At 37.8% G+C, this 22127-nt stretch overlaps 1 protein-coding gene across 8 annotated transcripts in view; it reads left to right on the top strand.

Moving 5' to 3' along the window:
* Utrn (utrophin) overlaps positions 1-22127 on the top strand; it is a 521188-nt gene that overhangs the window by 438423 nt on the left and 60638 nt on the right. For all 8 annotated transcript variants that reach the window (XM_074072723.1, XM_074072717.1, XM_074072708.1 and 5 more), the window contains 3 exons: positions 2838-2899; positions 4839-4913; positions 13162-13363. In XM_074072723.1, the coding sequence (XP_073928824.1) occupies positions 2838-2899; positions 4839-4913; positions 13162-13363 (339 nt within the window). The remainder of the gene's footprint in view (positions 1-2837; positions 2900-4838; positions 4914-13161; positions 13364-22127) is intronic.

Raw genomic sequence — 22127 nt, 5'->3', positions numbered from 1 at the left:
GCCACCTGGCAGTGGCGACTGTAACTTCTGCCCACTCTACATACTTCACAGACAGGTGCAGGTTGGCAGGCGCCCTGTGGGACAGCCCTGCCTCCAGGACCCCTCACTCCCCACCCAGAACCTTGCATCCTGTCCCACCTACAACTCCTCAGCTCTTCCATGCCAAGTTCCCCCAACTAATGAGAACTCACAAATCCTGTCATAGGCTTCTTCTGGAAACCCGGGCACCTGGGCAAGGCTGCTTACCTTGCACAAAAAATCATGCACTATTGTCAGTTTTCTTCAATTTGCAGAGTTTCAAGAAGTTCAAAGATAACTTAAGTTTTGCAGGATACCCCCTAATTAAACTGGGATGGTTGGGCACCCTAATTAGATGTCACCTATTCTAACTATTACTTGCTTCATGAGAGATTTGCTTCTCTGTTAGATTTTTCATTTTTTTCTTGGACCAATTCCTGTGTCTGTTGCCTTTTAAAAAGAGGATTTTTAGTAATGAAATTACAATTTTGCATGCTAGATTATCAAGCTGTCCAATATTAAGTCCCACTCACCCTTCATCTTAGAGACTAGGTGGAAGCTAAATGGTGTTATTGGGGGCAGGGCAGGGATGCTGCTCTATTCTGTTTTGGTTGCCTACTGGAATAACTGGAAGCACTTTGGCAAATGTTGCAGAGCAATCTGCAGCTGTTCAAATACTTTGAGGCTTTAGGTTTGTTGTGGATTTTGTTCTAACCCCATCTTCCCACTTAAAAAAGAAAGAAAGAAAGAAAGAAGGCCAAACAGCTACTACTTTTTTTTTAACTGTTGTTTGGCAAGCCATACATTTACTTTTGTAACCAGAGGCTGTATTTATTTTCAGTTCTGCCTAATGAATCAACCGGTATTGAATTCACAAAGGAGACTCCATTTTCCTTCCTCCATATGTTTGCCAAATGTTTGTATTCTCTCCCATCCTAGTACTTAGTGGTTTCACTAAAGAGAGCCATTAGCGAGCGGGTGTTTGCCTGGAATTCTCAGTGCCTGAAAGACAGTGATTCTGCCTTTGTGGTTCCATAGAGTTGTGTGAGGTGAAACTCCACACCTGTGTCCTAGAGAAAGCATTCTCGAATTTGTGGCTTAAGTATAAAGTCCAGCTCTGCATTACCAAGATCTTTGGTTTGTTTTATCACGATGGGCTGTCTGTCTCTGGAAAGTAGTGTTGCCATGAGGACTGAAATTACTTGAAAGAGAAGACAAGAGATCAACTGAATCTTGGTTGGCTGTCTAAGACTGGGAGCCTATGATGACACACTGGAATAATACTATATTTTCAACAAATTATTCTTTAACTCTTGGTGGTGGTAGGAAAGACATTCTGAGATTTTCTACAAATTGTTTAGGTCAGACATATTTAGTATATGCCTGGGGGTCTTCAGAGCAATCTAGGTAGCAAGGTGGGATGTTTTTGTTGGTGTTCAGGTCAAGTGGAGATACTAGCCCCTTTTCACTAGAGTCAAGAGCAAGAGTAGAGGAGCCAGCTATCTTTTCAACTCTTCCTGAAACAGATCTTCCCATTGTAGAATTATTGTATGTTGCTTTGTTTGAGATTATAGAATTTCCGGAACATCTCATATACTGAATTTCAAATACAAACTTTATATCTATCAAATCAAATAATGAATTATTTTGAGGATTCTGTTATCTCCAGTATATATATCAGAAATTATGTTCTTTTCCCAGGAACATGCCCCACGTTTTGATACTTTACATAGGGTTTTAAATAAATAATTTCCATTAAATTTGTTTTTATGAATATCTTAATATCATCTCTCTTGTATACTTTGCTATTTTGCTTAGCTTACTAAACAGTTTTGTAAGAACTGAGTGTCATCTAAAAAATCTTTTGAGTACTATTAAATGTTATTACCCTATTCTGACCTAGATAAGGGACAGTAAACTATTTTTAAATATAAATCCACCAACCCATTCAAAGATGTGAGCTGTTTAACACACACACACACACACACACACACACACACACACACACACACACACACACACACACACCATAAGGGAAGCAGTACATTTATCTGTTTCCCTAGACTTCCAAGTAATATATGAATTTGCTTTGGAATTTGCACAAAGAGAAAACTTGCTCTTAAAGTGAAGAATAGGATCATAAAGAAAATGTCGTACTGCAAATCAAAATGATAACACTAGATACTGAGGGAAGCTGGGGTGGGGTGGAGTCAAAATGGTAAGAGAGAGACACCTACCAAAGGGTAGTGGGGAATCTAGATGCTCAGAAGGTGGGAAGAGCAAATGTACTGAGGATGGAGAAACCAGAGGTTGCACAGGAGGGAATCCTGCAGATCCTGCAGTTATGTTACTCAGACTTAACCTTTTCACTTCTCTGGTCTTTGGAAATTCCAGTAGGACTTCTAATGTATAGCAACTCTACACAGCACTTTCACTGTCAGAGGGTTTGTCCTAAATGAGAATGGTTCAGTGGAACCATTCTAGAGCCTGTGTTGACTGGGCCACGTCATGCCTTGGGCCCAAGGGTCCACCAAAGCCACTTTTTATGTTGAGTTTTAGTTTTCAGTTGTAATTCCTTTTGAAGTAGGTAAAGCAGAATTTTTCATCTGTCCTTCCACTCTACAGTTGCTCAAATAAAATTTAATATTGTTTCCAATATTAAATAATAATGAGTATTGGGTTTCTGGGTGATCATCATAGGGATTAATTTGCACATATTTTTAAAATTTTAAAAAAATCCTTATGGGTATTATCTGTGTGTCCTATATTATATTGTATAGGCTTTTATTTATGTTCGTAATTTTAATTTTTTTCCTCAGCCATCAAACACAGACAACCTGTTGGGATCATCCTAAAATGACTGAGCTCTTTCAGTCCCTTGGTGAGTGTTTTATTTAGTAATAATGAATTAACCTAAACACCTGAGAACTGTGTATTCTTAAAAGCTTGTCACCAGCTTTACTTACCTGGTATATTTCAGTGAAAGAATCACAACATTGGCATGTAAAAGCAGTTGAACTTCTAACAACTGTCTACAACAGTGAACAAGTATTACCTCTCTTCCTAAGAGAATGTGCAGTCTAGAAGAGTTTAAGCCAAAAATAGTTTGTGTACCAGGAGGAATACAAGTGTTACGGGTGTTACCTCCCTTATATAATGAGTCATCTTAAATTTCAGCTTTGCATGTAAAAAAGATGAAGAATACATTGACAATACAATAACTTCTAACCTGTTGTTTTAAATTTGCTTTTAGTTCTCTTTTTACTTAGGAAATTTTATTTAATTAGCTTACCTAATTTAATTTTGTTCATGGAATGAAAAGCTAAATTCATTTTAATATAAAAATGCAAGAAAATACACTAGATGAGAATTCTGCTTGTGTTTCAACTTCTAACAGACTGACTTTTAACTGACTCCTTAGCCTTCCTTCTTTAGGTTGGACCAGTGGTTTTTCAAGTTTTCTTTTTGGGCTAAAGGGATACTTTGGGGAGAGAGTAAGACCCTAAGCCTCTCCCTCCCATTTTAGCAAGAGGTACTTGCACCCTTTTTTACCTCTTTAAACATTGAAATTTTGCATGATCTTACATTTGGGTAGGTGAGGAGGAAGCTAAATTGAATAGGCAGGAGAAGAACCACTGGTTGGCTTAGTTTTTAAATTGAGGGGACAAAATTTGATGAGTCCTATCTTTTCTTCTAACTCTACTAGTCTCTGACACGCTGTCTTTAGGGAACAGAGGAGGAAATTGTGATAACGATTGTCTCCAAAATGTGAATGGTGATTATAGGAATATTGTAACCAGATCTCTGAAAGAGTAGAAGAAGCAAATAGATCAGGATGGAAGGAACATAGAAAAAGACCAGCTTTGTTAGTGGTCACATGGACAGCTTAGTTGATGGAAAACTAGTTGTCTTTGAGGACATGTCCCTAGAGGAGCAGAATCCCAGTTAGCAGCAGAGATGGAATTTATTGGGCTGTAACAGTAGCTGTGCTTGCTTTTCCTCATCTTTCTTTTCCTTTTAGGGGCAGAAAGGTGTGTTACCTCTCCTCATCCATCTCCTATAACATAAGACAGGTTAACTAGAAAAAACCAGAGCAAATTTATTTATTCAAAGTTTTATGTCACACTGGAGTCCTGAGAAATGAAGACCCAAATGCTCTAGAAAAACATTTCTTTGCATAGGTTTGATGAATCTGTGTAGAAAGGTGATCAGACAAAATGGTGTGACTTAGTGGTAATGGATAGTGGGGAGGGAAGCTTAGCAAGATTCCCTTGCTGTGGCATTCTTTTCCTCCAAGTATAGGTTAGGACACTTGTCACATGAGGGTCTGCAAGGGAAAATGGAAAGGTCAGAGAGTGACATTTCTCATTTTGAAGGCTTGGTTTGGAAAAGAGAGTCTAAGGTGCTATGATTACCTTGGGGAGATGAAGTCTGGTTTCTATGACTTGTTTCAGGCGAGAGGGGGGAGGAGAAGACTGAAGGAATGGAGAAGGTCAGAAAGGCTTTGCTTCTCAGGCTCTTCCAAACTTCTTCAATTGAGAGAACTCAGTGTGCCAAAGCACTGTGTTTTGAACCCCAACTCCTCTTCGAAAATACTTCCTTGGAGTTGTCTAGATAGCATTGCTTTGAAATGTATCTGAACACGGCGATAACCATTGTTCACTTACATCGATAGATGTGAAATTTAGTAGAAGACTTTCTTTTTTGTTGTGGACAGACATAATGTTTTTCTATCATCCAAAGTGAGCAAATGCATTATTGGCATTCAATATAAGTTAAATAATAAGCACGCATTAAAATCGCTCTTCCTTCCCTTTCAGCTGACCTGAATAATGTACGTTTCTCTGCCTACCGCACAGCGATCAAAATCCGAAGACTGCAGAAAGCACTGTGTTGTGAGTTATTCCACCAAAGTTAATCCCCTTCCTCTCTGAAGTGCCTTTGTGTGTGTGTGTGTGTGTGTGTGTTTTTAAGACAAAGATAAAGAGGGCGATGTGTTGTTTGTAGCGCTAATCTGATTTTCAGTGCACCTCTCACAAGGAGTTGGCTGTATTTCTACAAATGCCTTATTACTTACCCCATCAGAATGCAGTAGTAAAATTAAAGAACATATGCCATTCTCAGTTGGAATACTAAATTAACCAAAACACAGGAGTAACAAAAAGCTTTTTTAGAAATCATGCTGCCACCCAATTTAAAAGGATTAAATTGAGAAGTCAAAATAGTAAGTCATTGCCCTTTTAGTACTTTGTAATCATTTAGAAGATACTTTGACTCAATATAAAATGAAGAAACACAAAGCAATCACATTTTTGATCCATAGGTGAACAGACACCTTAGAACATGAGAGAAAAGTCTCGATTTTCTTTGTAATGTGTCTCGAAACAGTATTCTCAGTGAATTTTTCCTGTGGGGGGTGTGCTCAGAGTGATATTCTAGGATAGTTATTTTGCCAAAAGTTATTTCTCCCCAAATCACATGAAATTAAGTAGAAATATGAATACTTATCATATAGATTTAAGCTATCTGGAGTCTATTTGTGGGTATAGTTTTAATGATTAGGTCTACCCAGAGAACATTTAAGTTGATGTGCTTGTCTTAAAGTTAATATGGAAGGTAATGTTTGCCTATACTTTTAAGATATGGTAATTTGAATAATTCCATATATTCTTATTTTCTACCTTTTGTAGAAACAAAACAGTTATATGTATAGGTAACTCAGTAAAGCTTTGAAAATTACCCTCAGAAAAATAATGTGTTACAGCTGAAAAATGTGCTCCTTAAATTCAGTAGAAATTAGCGATAAATTTAAAGGTGGCTACATGAGGAGAGTTGAGTAAAGACAGATGTATAATTATTCAGAGAAAACATAGTAATGCAAAGTGTTAAATTGAATAAGCAAAAACAAGCTCTATGTGGAAGAGAAATCTAAAGGACTGAGAAACACCTGCAGATAAGCATAATCCAGAGTCCCAAAGACGACTAGCAGGCTGTAGTTACAAGTATTATGGAGTGACCTGTTCAAAAAATGGGAGCCAGCACTCTGGCCAGTGATCTGTATGTTGAACAAGAAGAGAGTAGGAAGTAAATTATAGCTACTCAGAAGGGCTGTTGGGTCTGCTCAGTAAGTCCATGAGCCTCAGTTTTCAAAGAGGCTCAGCTGCATGTCCAGTATCCAGTTGAGAGGGCTGGAAGGTCTTTCCAGGCTTGATGGACTGTAAAATGAGGACAAATGACTCAGCCACAAAATCTCCACTGACAGAAGACTGTATCATTGTGGATGTGGTAGAGAACATACTCATGCCCATTTGGTGTTTTCTTCTGTGGATTTTTCTGACCCCTGAAGAAAAAGCTCCCCCCTCGGCTGACTCTCAAGTCAGAGAGGACAGAAGACATACTTCTCCAACCTCTATACTAAGGGCACTGAGCCAGGTGGCTGGGTTACATGGAGTTTTAACTATTCAAGGGTACCTCTTTGTTGCCAGTGGCTTTGTCTTTTCCCACAGCCTCTGGCCCCCACTGCACTGCAGCTTGGGGCCTGGGTGCCACTTGTCAAGCTCACCTGTTTATGATTAATCCGCTCCTTCCTTTCCCACCCTCTCTGTTTACTTGATGTGCTCTGACCCTTCCCCTGCAACGGTCTGTAACCCTTTATTCCTCCCCAATACTGTTAAAATTTTACCTCTTTTGGAAACATTTACAAGCTCATCCCACCTGCTTCCAGTTTTTCCAGTACTTTATGGTTGCCTGTAATGGCAATTTCTCACCTGAGCAACATGCTTGCTGCACGCGATAGTGTCGTGTATAGGGAGGATGGGGCAAGTTGTACCCTGTCTCTACTGAGAAATGGCAGGTCAGAATCAGCTCTCATTTTGTGCAGATCCTCACCACTACATTGCCCTAAGGAGAGAGCACACTGTCATTTTTACTGCCATTGTTCATTCCTTTTTTTTGGCTCTAAGATTGTGTAGGAGATAAAGAAAAAAAAAGTGCTTTCCACACTCCATTCTAGGAGTTTCCATACTTGATCCAAGGAACTCAAATTCCAGAGAGAGAGAACAGTGAAGGCACCCTGGCAGTCAACAGGTTCCTGTTCTCTTGGAATGGAGTGGCTTCGCCTGGCCCATGTCTCCATCCATTCACCCTCTCTGGGCTCTCATTGGTTTGCTTGATGACTGAAAAGGCAGACTTTCTATTTGTTCTTTCTGCCTGAAAAGCTGTGGTCCTGGCTCTTGGTGCCTGTGTTCTTTCCATGGCTGCCGGGTGCTTGCCAATAGCCATCTGTGTTTTAATGAGGCTTTCTGTGGCTCCACCCTGGAAAGTCGACCTGGTACTCCATTGCATCAAACCTGCTCTTTGCTTACATGGAACCTGCCATGGTGCTTGGTTCAGACACTAACTAATGTTAATTTTTAACATTATATTTATGTGCTATTTACTGTCTTTCTCTCCAAATGCATTAAGCTTTTATGAGAAAGTTGAATCTGTGCTCTCCACTTAAGTTTCATATAATTTCCAGTGCAGAGAAGGGGTCCCTGGGGACCCCATTCAAGAGAATGATTTGAGTTCAAAACTTATATAGGGATATACCAGAAGACACGTGCGAGATTTACAGTCATGCTTTTTCATAGTAAAATTTATTTAATTTTGGCATATTCATAAATATGGTATGATACACTAGCAAGCAAAAATAAATGAACTAGCAATTAGCATCAGCATGGTGAATGTTAGAACTGCAAAGTTGAATAAAGAAAAATCAAGAAGAAACTTGTACAGTTCAATTCTGTGTTTGTGTAGTTCAAAACCATGCAGAACTAAATGCTACACTATTTGGGACACAAACATACTTTTAAGAACTGAAAGAGAAATGTTGAAGGTTAGCAGTTACCTCTCTGAGGGGCATAATTAAGGAAGATTTCTAAGCTAAAGGATCCCCATGATGTGGGCATATTCTGTTTCTATAGCATGGCAGATTAATGGGTATTTCTTCTATTTTTTCTTCAAACCACACATGTATTTCATATATATATATATATATATATATATATATATATATATATATACACACACACACACACACGCACACACATATTTTGCATGTTGATTTAAGTATTTCTTGGGGCAAACAATAGCAGAGAAGCAAAGGGAAGTACATCACAAAGAGAGCCACTGACCTTGGGTAACAGACATACTGGCCCGACTATAGAAGCCACATGGGATTTAGGCATGTGGCTATTGATCAGGGATAAGAATGGAGGGGGTTATATGCTTGAGAATCAAAGGTAGGGTTACATAACAGAAAACACCAAGTAATGGGTTTTAATGGAATAGCTTAGCTATTTGTCCAGTATCCAAAATTTCCTTACATCCAGTTTAGGTCAGTTCAAAGGTCATTTCTTTCCCGAAACTGTTCTGATTCCTTTAGCAGTTTGATTCTCAAGCTCTCATAATGTTGGATATTTTCCTTTAGAGAGCAGGGAGCTGGACAAAGCTGTTTTGCGAGAGTTTGGAGAAAAGGCAAGAAGAGGAAGGATGTATGTGTTAGATAATACCTAAGTTTGAAGGAGAGGGTCTAGGGGATGAATGGATGGTTCAGGTCAATGATGACTGAGACTGAGCTGGCTGGTGGTAAGGGAAGGGCAGACAACAGATGGGATTTATAAGACTGTCTGAGGGCAAACTAGTGGGGTAGGCATTTGGTAGTTGGTAAATTGTGGAGAGTTCTGAAATCTCAAGATCTGTAGACTGGATTTCAGCACAAGAAAAAGGCAAACTTTTCTTTGGAACACACTAAGGTAGAGGTTCCAGAAAGAGTTGGTATACCTCTAGTAGGCTACCCAGCAATAGGAATGTGGGTCTGGTGTTCAGACAGGAGAAAGGGAATCTGAAATCACCTAGAGAGAAGGCATCATGGAATTTGTGAGGCGATTGAGGACAGTAGGCTTATAGAATGGAAGGCAAGTATGAAACCTTGAGCTCCACCTGTATTTCTTTGGTGCTTAGGAATGAGGACATAAGAAAAAACAGGCAAACAGCTGAGACCTGAAGAAGAGTCAGAAAAGGCTGAGTCAGGTGCTAAGCTTTTCAGTTGTTTTGCAAAAAAGGAGAATGATGATGCATTTCCATTTGATCCCTTGTGCTCCATATGTGGGAGTAAAGAAAAAGAGAGGAAGTTGCTTAGAAAATGATTCTGCTGTTTGTTTCACTTACTGCATGACTGAACTGTCATTTGTCTTTCTTTGAAAAGACAAAATCATAATTTTCTGTGATTTAAATGTAGTCATTTCTTTAAAGGTACCTAAATGTGACACACTTCAGGAAGATGTACGCTTGGCTTAGGCACTGAGGCAAAGTGTCAGCATAAATCACTGAAAATTGAAGGCATGATAGTCTGTGGGATGTGGCAAATTACTGTCACAGTTACAGAGTTTATAACAAGGGAGACTTTCTGAAAGAAGTGAAAAACAGCCCAATTCAGGAAAAGGTCTTTTTGGAATGTGCTCTATTGTCACTTTTGCCATGTGGGGATCCAGTAAGAGTGCTGTGTTGCTGGCATAATTAGTGTTGAAATTCAGAGGACTTGGAGCATTTTGGCAGTATTTGAATATATTTCTTTGTATCTGTGGGGAATTGTATTCTGTAGCTACTGTCTTTTATTAAGTACTTCCCATTGTCAGGCAGTGGGGAGAATGAATTTTGCTATTGCTGTCCAGAGGTTCACAATTAAAAATATTGTAGAGTGCCAAGAAATGGGGTAAAAATGACAATGAAAGTTCCAGATGGTTCTTGGGTTTTTTTCTGACACCATCTAACTCATGTGAAGCTTATGCAAGTCATGTTTTTATCTGCTTAAGTTTCTCAATGATATCTTTGATATCTCACAGACTTTTATGTTTTGTATTGAGTGTTTCTTTTTCTAAGCCATCCATGTGGCATTGTTTCAGTCTGTATAATTTTAAAGGCAGTTCTTTTTCATTGTATACACTTGAAAAAAATAATATTATGTTGTTTAAGAAACTAGCATAGACACGTTTCATAATTATTCTTAAAAGTTAAAATTAGTAGTTATTTAATGGTTAGGAATAGATACATGCAAAGGAAGTTATCCATTTTTTTTTTCTGGTTAATTGTCAAAATACATCCTTATTTTTTTTTTTTTTTTGTTATTCCTATGTGCATACAAGGCTTGGTTCATTTCTCCCCCCTGCCCCCACCCCCTCCCTTACTACCCACTCCGCCCCCTCCCTCTCCCCCCCACCCCCTCAATACCCAGCAGAAACTATTTTGCCCTTATTTCTAATTTTGTTGTAGAGAGAGTATAAGCAATAATAGGAAGGAACAAGGGTTTTTGCTGGTTGAGATAAGGATAGCTATACAGGGCATTGACTCACATTGATTTCCTGTACGTGGGTGTTACCTTCTAGGTTAATTCTTTTTGATCTAACATTTTCTCTAGTTCCTGTTCCCCTTTTCCTATTGGCCTCAGTTGCTTTTAAGGTATCTGCTTTAGTTTCTCTGCGTTAAGGGCAACAAATGCTAGCTAATTTTTTAGGTGTCTTACCTATCCTCATCCCTTCCTTGTGTGCTCTCGCTTTTATCATGTGCTCATAGTCCAATCCCCTTGTTGTGTTTGCTCTTGATCTAATGTCCACATATGAGGGAGAACATACGATTTTTGGTCTTTTGGGCCAGGCTAACCTCACTCAGAACGTACATCCTTATTTTTTTAAGGAAACAGTTTTCTCGTTAGGCCAAGAGGAAAGTAGTTGGTTATATCATTTCAAATGTTCCACTGAGATTTCTTTTAATACAAAAAGAAAAATATAGAGAGGGTGAATTTTAAAGAAAAGTAATTTCCATGAGAAGACCTTACGGTAGTGTGAATTCTGTAATTTTCTGTCCCTGTATGCATAGATTTGGAAGGGCCATTTCCACACTCAGTAAATGTGTAGACACACAGCACTTTGATCATCTGCTTTGTTTCTTTTTTCAGTGAGCTAATGAATGACTCAAAGTTGATTTTAAAAAAACAAACCAACAAAAAAATAATTTTTTTCTGAACTCCTGTTTTGGCTGTTGAAGGCAATATGTGTTTGGCCCACGACCTGTTTGTGCTTCTCTGTAACCATACAGCAGTCATGTGCGAGCCACAGATGCAAAATGGGTCTGCCATTCCTTTCTCAAGCAGCATTCCCTCCTGGAATGCCTTCCTTGCTTTCATGAATCTCTTGTAGCTTATTTATTTTTCAATGCCCATTTCAAATTCCTCCTCCCCAGGGAAATTTTCAAGTTGTCCTGGCTCCGAGCATTCCTAACCCAAAAAATACGAAATGTGAAATGCTCCAAATCTGAAACATTTTTAGTACTGACATGATCCCACAATTGGAAGAGTCCATATTTCACCTTGTATGATGGGGTCACAGTGAAAACTCAGGTGCACTGAAAATATTGTATAAAGTTACCTTCAGACTATATATATAAAGTGCATATGAAACATAAAATAAATTTTGTGTTTGGACTTGTGTCCTAGCCCCCAAATTTGATTTCATTACACATATGCAAATGTTCCCAAATTCAGAAAAATCCAAAATCAAAAACACTTCTCGTCCCAAACATTCCTAATCATGGATACGTATCCTGTATTATCTCTCATGGAGAGCTGTGTATTCCTCTTTTAGGGCCCTTTTCTTTTTAGTAAAGTTATCAATATGTCTTTAAGATCAGGGCTCTGTATAGCTATCCTTATCTCAACCAGCAAAAACCCTTGTTCCTTCCTATTATTGCTTATACTCTCTCTACAACAAAATTAGAAATCAGGGCAAAATAGTTTCTGCTGGGTATTGAGGGGGTAGGTGGGAGAGGGAGGGGGCGGAGTGGGTGGTAAGGGAGGGAGTGGGGGCAGGGGGGAGAAATGACCCAAGCCTTGTATGCACATATGAATAATAAAAGAAAAAATAAAAGATCAGGGCTCTGTGCACACTCTACATACTCTAACACTGTCCTCGCCTACTGTAGGTGTTTTACACACCAGAGCAAATAAATATGTGAAGGCCAGTGTTCTGTGAACCTGTACAAATTCACCATAGGTTGCCTGAATGGAGGAGCATCATAGGAAGTAAACCAGGTTCAGGGCAGATATGTGGGAGCCTCATTGATGAGGCCTGATTCTAACTTCTTCTCTCTGGGCAGTGGAGAGCCATTCAGTTTCTGCAGAACCTGGGGTTTCATTTTTACTTTTAAACTTACCGCTTTCAGTAACTTTGTATGTCATGATATACACGTTTAAAAAAAACTGTCCTAAGGACAACTAAGCTTGGTAGTAATATGAAAGATGGTTGTTCAGTGGGTACTAAGTTATAGTTAGATAAGAATAAGAAGTTCTGGTGCACCAGGTGCTAACACATACGTACTTTACATTTCAGAAAACTAGAGGAAAGGGTTTTGAAAGTTTTCCCTGTTTAAAAAATTATAAATATTTGAGCAGATAGATTTGTTTAACTGGATTTAAACATATATATATATAGCTATATATGTGTGTATATATATATATAGATAGATAAATATATATGCACACATAAGTGTGGATATATATGTATATATATAAAGATCACTAGCACTCCTTTAATATGTATAATCACTTTGTTTTTATGTATCAGTTTAAAAAATAAATTTAAGTAATATGAAATAAAATAAATCATTATGAAATCAAATAATTATTTAAAAAAGGATGCATGGGAGGCAGTAAGCAGGCATCTCCAGGAATTAAGATGAGGAGACCGATATAGTAATATAAATGTTTTATCATTTGGAATGGATTTAGAGAGTAATAAGCCTTTCTATATTTAAAGCAAGAAAGAGACTAAAGAGGGAAATACCAGAGAAGGAAAGGAGGAAAAATTGATACTCCAAAGAGCAAAATATGAGAAAAGATGTAAAATCTGTAGAGTTCACTCTCAGAAGCATGGAAATGTAGATACAGAAGAGGTTGGAAATGCTGGTCATGCTTTTGGCAATGGAAGAGAACTGGAAAGAATAAATTCTGACATTTAAGCATGAAGCTAAGTGCTTGAGACTAGAAATGCTTTTTTTTTAATGTTGGCATGCAATGCAATGACCACACAATTCTTTTTCTCACCTGATTAGTGGATCTCTTAGAGCTGAATACAACAAACGAAGTTTTCAAACAGCACAAGCTGAACCAAAACGACCAGCTCCTCAGTGTCCCCGATGTCATCAACTGTCTGACCACAACTTACGATGGACTTGAACAGTTGCACAAGGACCTGGTCAATGTTCCCCTCTGTGTGGATATGTGCCTCAACTGGTTGCTCAATGTGTATGACACGTAAGTTTGTATTTTTTCCCAGTAAATTGCAATCATTGAATGAAATATGTTGATAGTAGAGAGTGTCTATTTATTTATTTATTTTTTTATTCATATGTGCATACAATGTTTGGGTCATTTCTCCCCCCTTCCCCCAACCCTTTCTTACCCCCCACCCATCCCCTCCCTCTCGCCCCCACCTCCTTGATACCTGGCAGAAACTATTCTGCCCTTATCTCTAATTTTGTTGAAGACAGAGTATAAGCAATAATAGGAAGGACCAAGGGTTTTTGCTAGTTGAGATAACGATAGTTATACAGGGAGTTGACTCGCATAGATTTCCTGTGCATGTGTGTTACCTTCTAAGTTAATTCTTCTTAAACTAACCTTTTTTCTAGTTCCTGGTCCCCTTCGTCTACTGCCTCATTGCTTTAAGGTATCTGCTTTAGTTTCTCTGCATTGAGGGCAACAAATGCTATCTAGTTTTTTAGGTGTCTTACCTGTCCTCATACCTTCCTTCTGTGCTCTCGCTTTATCATGTGCTCAAAGTCCAATCCCCTTGTTGTGTTTGCCCTTGATCTAATGTCCACATATGAGGGAGAACATATGATTTTTGGTCTTTTGGGCCAGGCTAACCTCACTCAGAATGATGTTCTCCAATTCCATCCATTTACCAGCGAATGGTAACATTTCATTCTTCTTCATGGCTGTATAAAATTCTATTGTGTATAGATACCACATTTTCTTGATCCATTCGTCAGTGGTGGGGCATCTTGGCTGTTTCCATAACTTGACTATTGTGAATAGTGCTGCAGTAAACGTGGGTGTGCAGGTGTCTCTGGAGTAACCTGTGTCACAGTCTTTTGGGTATATCCCCAAGAGTGGTATTGCTGGATCAAATGGTAGATCAATGTTTAGCTTTTTAAGTAGCCTCCAAATTTTTTTCCAGAGTGGTTGTACTAGTTTACATTCCCACCAACAGTGTAAGAGGGTTCCTTTTTCCACGCATCCTTGCCAACACCTGTTATTGCTGGTGTTGCTAATGATGGCTATTCTAACAGGGGTGAGGTGGAATCTTAGCGTGGTTTTAATTTGCATTTCCTTTAATGCTAGAGATGGTGGGCATTTTTTCATGTGTTTTTTGGCCATTTGAATTTCTTCTTTTGAGAAAGTTCTGTTTAGTTCACTTGTCCATTTCTTTATTGGTTCTTTAGTTATGGGAGAATTTAGTTTTTTAAGTTCCCTATATATTCTGGTTATCAGTCCTTTGTCTGATGTATAGCTGGCAAATATTTTCTCCCACTCTGTGGGTGTTCTCTTCAGTTTAGAGACCATTTCTTTTGATGAACAGAAGCTTTTTAGTTTTATGAGGTCCCATTTATCTATGCTATCTCTTAGTTGCTGTGCTGCTGGGGTTTCGTTGAGAAAGTTCTTACCTATACCTACTAACTCCAGAGTATTTTCTACTCTTTCCTGTATCAACTTAAGAGTTTGTGGTCTGATATTAAGATCCTTGATCCATTTTGAGTTAATATTGGTATAGGGTGATATACATGGATCTGGTTTCAGTGTTTTGCAGACTGTTAACCAGTTTTCCCAGCAGTTTTTGTTGAAGAGGCTGCTATTTCTCCATCGTATATTTTTAGCTCCTTTGTCAAAGACAAGTTGGTTATAGTTGTGTGGCTTCATATCTGGGTCCTCTATTCTGTTCCATTGGTCTTTATGTCTGTTTTTGTGCCAGTACCATGCTGTTTTTATTGTTATTGCTTTGTAATATAGTTTGAAGTCAGGTATTGTGATACCTCCTGCATTGTTCTTTTGACTGAGTATTGCCTTGGCTATTCATGGCCTCTTGTGTTTCCATATAAATTTAATCTCTTTAATGAATGTCATTGGAATTTTGATGGGAATTGCATTAAACATGTAGATTACTTTTGGGAGTATAGACATTCAATCTCTTTAATGAATGTCATTGGAATTTTGATGGGAATTGCATTAAACATGTAGATTACTTTTGGGAGTATAGACATTTTTACTATGTTGATTCTACCAATTCGTGAGCATGGGAGATCTCTCCACTTTCTATAGTATTCCTCAATCTCTTTCTTCAGAAGTTTATAGTTTTTCTTGTAGAGGTCTTTCACATCTTTTGTTAGGTTTACACTTAGGTATTTGATTTTTTTTGAGGCTATTGTAAATGGAATTGTTTTCATATATTCTTTCTCAGTTTGTTCCTTATTAGTGTATAGAAATGCTAATGATTTTTCTATGTTGATTTTATATCCTGCTACCTTGCTGTAGCTATTGATGGTATCTAGGAGCTTTTGAGTAGAGTTTTTTGGGTCTTTAAGGTATAGAATCATATCATCTGCAAATAAGGATATTTTGACAGTTTCTTTACCTATTTGTATTCCTTTTATTCCTTCTTCTTGCCTAATTGCTCTAGCTAGGAATTCCAGTACTATGTTGAATAGGAGTGGAGATAGTGGGCATCCTTGTCTGGTTCCTGATTTTAGAGGGAATGGTTTCAGTTTTTCTCCGTTAAGTATAATGCTGGCTGTAGGTTTGTCATATATAGCCCTTACAATGTTGAGGTACTTTCCTTCTATTCCTTGTTTTCTTAGAGCTTTTATCATGAAATGATGTTGGATCTTATCAAAGGCTTTTTCTGCATCTGTTGAGATGATCAAGTAGTTTTTGTCTTTGCTTTTGTTAATGTGGTTTATTACATTTATTGATTTTTGTATGTTGAACCACCCCTGCATCCCTGGGATGAAGCCTACTTGGTCATGGTGAATAATCTTTTTGATGTGTTGTTGAATTCGGTTTGCCATTATTTTGTTGAGGATTTTTGCATCAATGTTCATTAAGGAGATTGGCCTATAGTTCTCCTTTTTGGAGGTGTCTTTGCCTGGTTTTGGTATAAGTGTAATACTGGCTTCATAAAATGTGTTAGGCAGTTTTCCTTCCCTTTCTATTTCGTGGAACAGTTTAAGGAGGTTGGTATCAGTCCTTCTTTAAAAGTCTGGTAGAATTCAGCAGAGAATCCATCAGGTCCTGGACCTTTCTTTTTAGGGAGACTAATTGCTGCTTCAATTTCATTTTGTGTTACAGATCTATTCAGGTGATTAATATCCTCTTGGTTCAGTTTTGGATGATCATATGTATCTAGAAATTTGTCCATTTCTTTAAGTTTTTCCAATTTATTTGAATATAGGTCTCTGATGATTTCCTGGACTTCCATGGTGTTTGTTGTTATCTCTCTTTTGCATTCCTGATTCTACTAATTTGAGTTTTTTTTCTCCTTGTTTTAGTCAGGTTTACCAGGGGTCTGTTGATCTTGTTTATTTTTTCAAAGAACCAACTTTTTGTTTCATTAATTCTTGAATGTTTTTTTTGTTTTCTGTTTCATTGATTTCAGCTCTTTTTTTTTTTATTTCTTTCCTATTTGTTTTGGGATTTGCTTGTTCTTGTTTTTCTGGGAGTTTGAGATGTATCATTAGGTCATTGATTTGGGATCTTTCAGTCTTTTTAATATATGCACTCATGGCTATACACTTTCCTCTCAGGACTGCCTTTGTTGTGTCCTATAGGTTCCCGTAGATTGTGTTTTCATTTTCATTGACTTCCAGAAACTTTTTAAATTCCTCTTTAATTCATCAATGACCCACTGTTCATTAAGCAATGAGTTATTCAGTTTCCAGCTGTTTGCCTGTTTTTTATCTTTTCTTTTTTTGTTGAGTTCTAGTTTTATTGCATTGTGATCAGATAGAATTCATGGCATAATTTGTATTTTCTTATATTTGCTGAGGCTGGCTTTGTGCCCTAAGATATGATCTATTTTGGAGAAGGTTCCATGGGCTGCTGAGAAGAATATATATTGTGTAGAAGTTGGATGACATGTTCTGTAGACATCAACTAGTTCCATTTGATCTATGGTATATTTTAGATTTAGGATTTCTTTATTGATTTTTTGTTCGGATGACCTATCTATTGATGATAATGGGGTGTTAAAGTTCCCACGACTGCTGTGTTGGAGTTAATATATGCTTCTAGGTCCTTCAGGATATGTTTGATGAAATTGGGTGTGTTGACATTGGGTGCATATAGGTTGATAATTGCTATTTCCTTTTGGTCTATTTCCCCTTTTATTAGTATGGAATGTCCTTCTTTATCTTGTTTGATCAATGTAGGTTTGAAGTCTACGTTGTCACAGATAAGTATTGCTATTCCTGCCTGTTTTTGGGGCCCATTGGCTTGGTAAATCTTCTTCCAACCTTTTCATCCTAAGCCTATGCTTATTTCTGTCAGTGAGATGGGTCTTCTGTAAGCAACAAATTGTTGGATCTTCCTTTTTAATCCATTTCGTCAAACGTTGCCTTTTGATGGGGGAATTAAGTGCATTAACATTCAGAGTTAGTACTGATAGGTATGTGGTGATTCCTGTCATTTAGTTGTCTTAGTTGTTTGAAGGTTTGATTGTGTGTACCTAACTTGATGTTACTCTCTACTGTGTTGCCTTTTCTTTTCCTGTAGTTTGGTGCTGCTTGCTCTTTCATGGTTATGTTGGTTTTCACTTTCTGTGTGCAGAATCCCTTGAAGAATCTTTTGTAGTGGTGGCTTTGTGGTCACATATTGTTTTAGTTTCTGCTTATCATGGAAGACTTTTATTGCTCCATCTACTTTGAATGATAGTTTTGCTGGGTAGAGTATCCTGGGGTTGAAGTTATTTTCATTCAGTGCCAGGAAGATCTCACCCCAAGCTCTTCTTGCTTTTAATGTTTCTGTTGAGAAGTCTGCTGTGATTTTGATGGGTTTACCTTTGTATGTTATTTGTTTTTTCTCTCTTACAGCCTTCAATATTCTTTCTCTAGTTTCTGTAATGATGATATGCTGAAGGTAGTTCTATTTTGATCTGGTCTGTTTGGTGTTCTGGAGGTCTCTTGCATCTGTATCGGAATAGATTTCCCTAGATTTGGGAAATTTTCTGTTATTATTTTGTTGAATATATTACGCATTCATTTTGCTTGCACCTCTTCTCCTTCTTTGATGCCCATATCTCAGGTTTGGTCTTTTGATGTGGTCAGTGAGTTTTTTGCATTTTCTTTTCACAAGTCTTGAGTTGTTTAATTAATAGTTCTTCTGTTTTTCCTTTAATTACCATTTCATCTTCGAGTTCTGAGATTCTTTCTTCTGCTTCTTGCATTCTGCTGGATTGGCCTTCCATTTTGTTTTGCAGTTCTGTTTCGTTCTTTTTTCTGAGGTTTTCCATATCCTGGGTTGTTTCCTCTTTAATGTTGTCTATTTTTGTCCTGAGTTCATTTATCTCTTTATTAATCACGTTCTCTGTTTCACTTTGGTGTTTATACAGTGCTTCTATGGTTTCCTTTATTTCTTCTTTTGCTTTTTCAAATGCTCTATTTTTGTTGTCTTGTAATTTCTTGAGTGTCTCCTGTACATTTTGGTTGACCATATCCATTATCATCTCTATAAAATTCTCATTGATTACCTGTACTATTTCTTCTTTTAAATTATTCTTGTGGGCTTCATTGGGTTCTTTGGCATAGTTTAATCTTCATTTTGTTGGAGTGTGGATCTGAATATCTGTTTTCTTCATTTCCCTTTAATTCCTGTACTGATTTTTTGCTATGGTGAAACTGGTTTCCCTGTTTTTTCTATCTTCCCATCATTGTCCTTGGTGTTGTTACTGTCCCTGTACTGTGTGCAATTAAGTATTTTCTAGCTTGTAATAATAACAATGGTGATATTTAGAATGGAAGGGTGAGAGGAGATGGAAAGCATAAAGTTAAAGAAAGAGGGAAAAACAAAGAAGTAGAAAAAAACAAAACAAACAACAAAAAAAGTTTCAAAGATATAAACAGGGAAAGATAGTGTACTAATCAATAGTAAGCTGAACGGGAATTAGAGTGACAGACAGAGGATTGAAAATAAAAAGTAAAAAAAATAAATATAAAAATAAAAAATTTATAAATTTAAAAAAATTAAATAAAAAAATAAAATCTGCAAGTTCAAATCCAATAAAGTTTCAGTCTTAATAGTTTTCATGTTCGTCCCTCAGCCTCCAATCCTGGAGATGGTGTCTCAGAAGTAGTTCTGTCATTGTGTCATCAAAGGCGAAACAAACTAAAATAAACAAAACAAAAAAAATTCCACAAAGTGTCCCAAGTTCAAATGCAGTACAGTTTCAGTAAGTTTTTCAGCATGTAGGTGTAGTTCGGTTGTTGTCTCATCAAAAGTAGGGAGAAAAAAAAAGAGTCTGGAGACAGTTCTGTGAATGTCTATCTGCGGCTGTGGCTCACCTGCCCGCTGCTGTCAGCCTGCTGTTGCTGGAGGCGTTATTTATGCAGATCTCTGGGGTGAGCTTAGCACTCACCTGGCCCCGCAGGCTTTGTTTACTCAGAGTTCTCCTGTGCGTGAGCCTCTGCTACAGGCTTTCCCCTTTCAAACACACTGGGAAAGGTTTCACTACACCTGCGTTGTCAGGCCTGCGTGTTTATTTACAGTTCACATGTGTTGTGGGTGTTCTCCTCTCTCCTGTGGAGTTTTCCTCCCACCGCCACTTTTACAAGCTTTTTTGTTCCTGGTTTCTGGGCGTGTGCTGCCACTCCTGCCTTCTCCAGCCGGATTGTTGTGAAGGATTTCCCCTCCCCCCCCTTCGGCGCCCAGAGCACCCCACCCTCTTTGCTACGTATCTTTTTTGTTGTTATTGCTTATTATTCAGTTTTTTTTTTTTCTTTTTTCCCTGGGTAGGGGTTGGTCTGTCCAGGGGGCAACGCTGGCCCAGGATTGTCTGTGGGAGTACCGCATGCAGCTTAGCTCCCCTTGTGGTTGTGTCTTCTCAAGCGGCCTGGACGCTGGCATCTCCTGGAGGCACGTGAACCCTCCTGGTTTCTCCATTTAACATGAAGTGGAGATGCTATGTGCAGGCTGCAAGTGTGGAGGAGTCAAAGTTTTGCCCTTCTCGATAGTTTTTCCTGTAAGGTGTATCTCCAGCATCTCTCTAAGGTTTTACTTTAGGAGGCATGCTTTCTGCTTCCTCCCTGTAGCCACCATCTTGGAATCTCCAAAAGTGGTACCAAGGTTTGAACTCAGGGCCTTGTTCTTGCTAGACAATCACAGTACCTTTTGAACACATCCCCAGTCCTAAAAAGTACTTTCATTGTTGAAAATAAATGGCTTTCCAAGTCATTGAGTACTTAACTAACAACAGAACAAAAGAGAATATGCAACTATTATTTTAAGATTTTACTACAATTTCCAAAGGCTGTTAAATTTATAAATTCTCTGTCAAGAAACTAAAGAAACCTAAGGTAGCCACATCTGATTTCCCTCTCTTTCGTCATTAATGTATTACCCTGTTTTCTTTTTCAAAAGAAAAAAGTTGCATTTGTTTTTGTAATCTAAAATAATTTACCAACTCATAATCTTCCCTACAATCTTTGTATGGGAGCTTAAGAGTGTTTTGAATGGCAGCGAATGGAATGTAATGTGTCTTTTGATGTTAGCTTTATTTATTGCCATGGTGGTTTTGTGTATATATGGTATTCTAAATAATTAATGCTATAGGACAATCTAACATCTGTAATTTAATTAGGTGCTCACTGTTACGTAAAGAGCAGTCCCAGCTTCAGCATAATTCATCTACCATTAATTTAGCCCTTGTGATTATGACAATGTATTTGCAAACTAATCAGTTTTAGAAAGAATTGCTGTGGGGTGACATTTCTGAAACATTAGGAATTATTCATTCTTCTGGTAGGGGGTGAAAGTATGCAAAGATGAAATAAGAAAATTAGGACTGCTGCTTTTCTCTCAGAATCTAAAAGTTATTTTCCATTAGCTAGCTATATGAAAATTTGCATTTATTAGTCTTTTATTTGATTTAGAAAGAAAGAAGATGGAAGATAGTTCATAAATACAAACATGTTTAGCAGCTGATTGATTCTGTGCAAGGAGGAAATGATGATGACAATAGTTTTAGAGATGGTTTATCTAAAATTTTTGTTTGTATTTTTCTCTAGAAAAGTCTTTTATCTTTTAATGTTCCCTAATACCATAAAGTCCTTTTAAATAATAAAATAGTCATTGCATGCTTGAGGGCTCCTAAGAAACTCAGTGAAGCATGAATTTCAATTACCATAATGATTATGGAATTTACTGCATGCCTCTGTAATATCTTTTAATACATTGCATTTTAATGTAAATTTCTGATTTTCCTAGGGTAAAATATTACCATTAGAATCAGTCTATCGTTAATTTGTTCTTCAGTTTTTTCAATCTTCAAAAGAGACATTTTCTTTAGTAAATTTACCAAAATAGCTGTCAAGTATTTTAACTCCAAAGCTCCTAACTGACATTTACATCCCAGGAAGAACTGTAACTTCATAGACTACTTATTTAGGAACTTCATGGGTCTTATGGAGTATGGTGGAGTGAGCATCTTGAGTCACATTTTAAGGAAGAACTGAAGAAGAGACTAAATGACTCTCCCCTTGCATCTCCCATGGCTGTGACACACTGTTATTTTTTCTAGGCTGTTAACACTGTGTGCAATAATAGACTGCATGGCTTAAGCAACAGAAGATTATTTCCTTATAGTTCTAGAAGGCTGAGATCAGGGAGTCACCAGAGCAGAGTTTCTTTCCTTCCACCACCCCCCAGGGCTTCTCTCCTTGGAGTATAGATGGTTGTCTTCTCTCTGCACGTACTCTTGGTCTTTCTTCTGTGCTGTCAATGGGCTTCTCTTTTCTTTCTATAAGGACAC

Source organism: Castor canadensis, chromosome 1 (assembly GCF_047511655.1).
Source record: "Castor canadensis chromosome 1, mCasCan1.hap1v2, whole genome shotgun sequence".
NCBI lineage: Eukaryota > Metazoa > Chordata > Mammalia > Rodentia > Castoridae > Castor > Castor canadensis.
The sequence above is the reverse complement of the archived record's forward strand: the minus strand, read 5'-3'. Positions and strand labels throughout refer to the sequence as shown.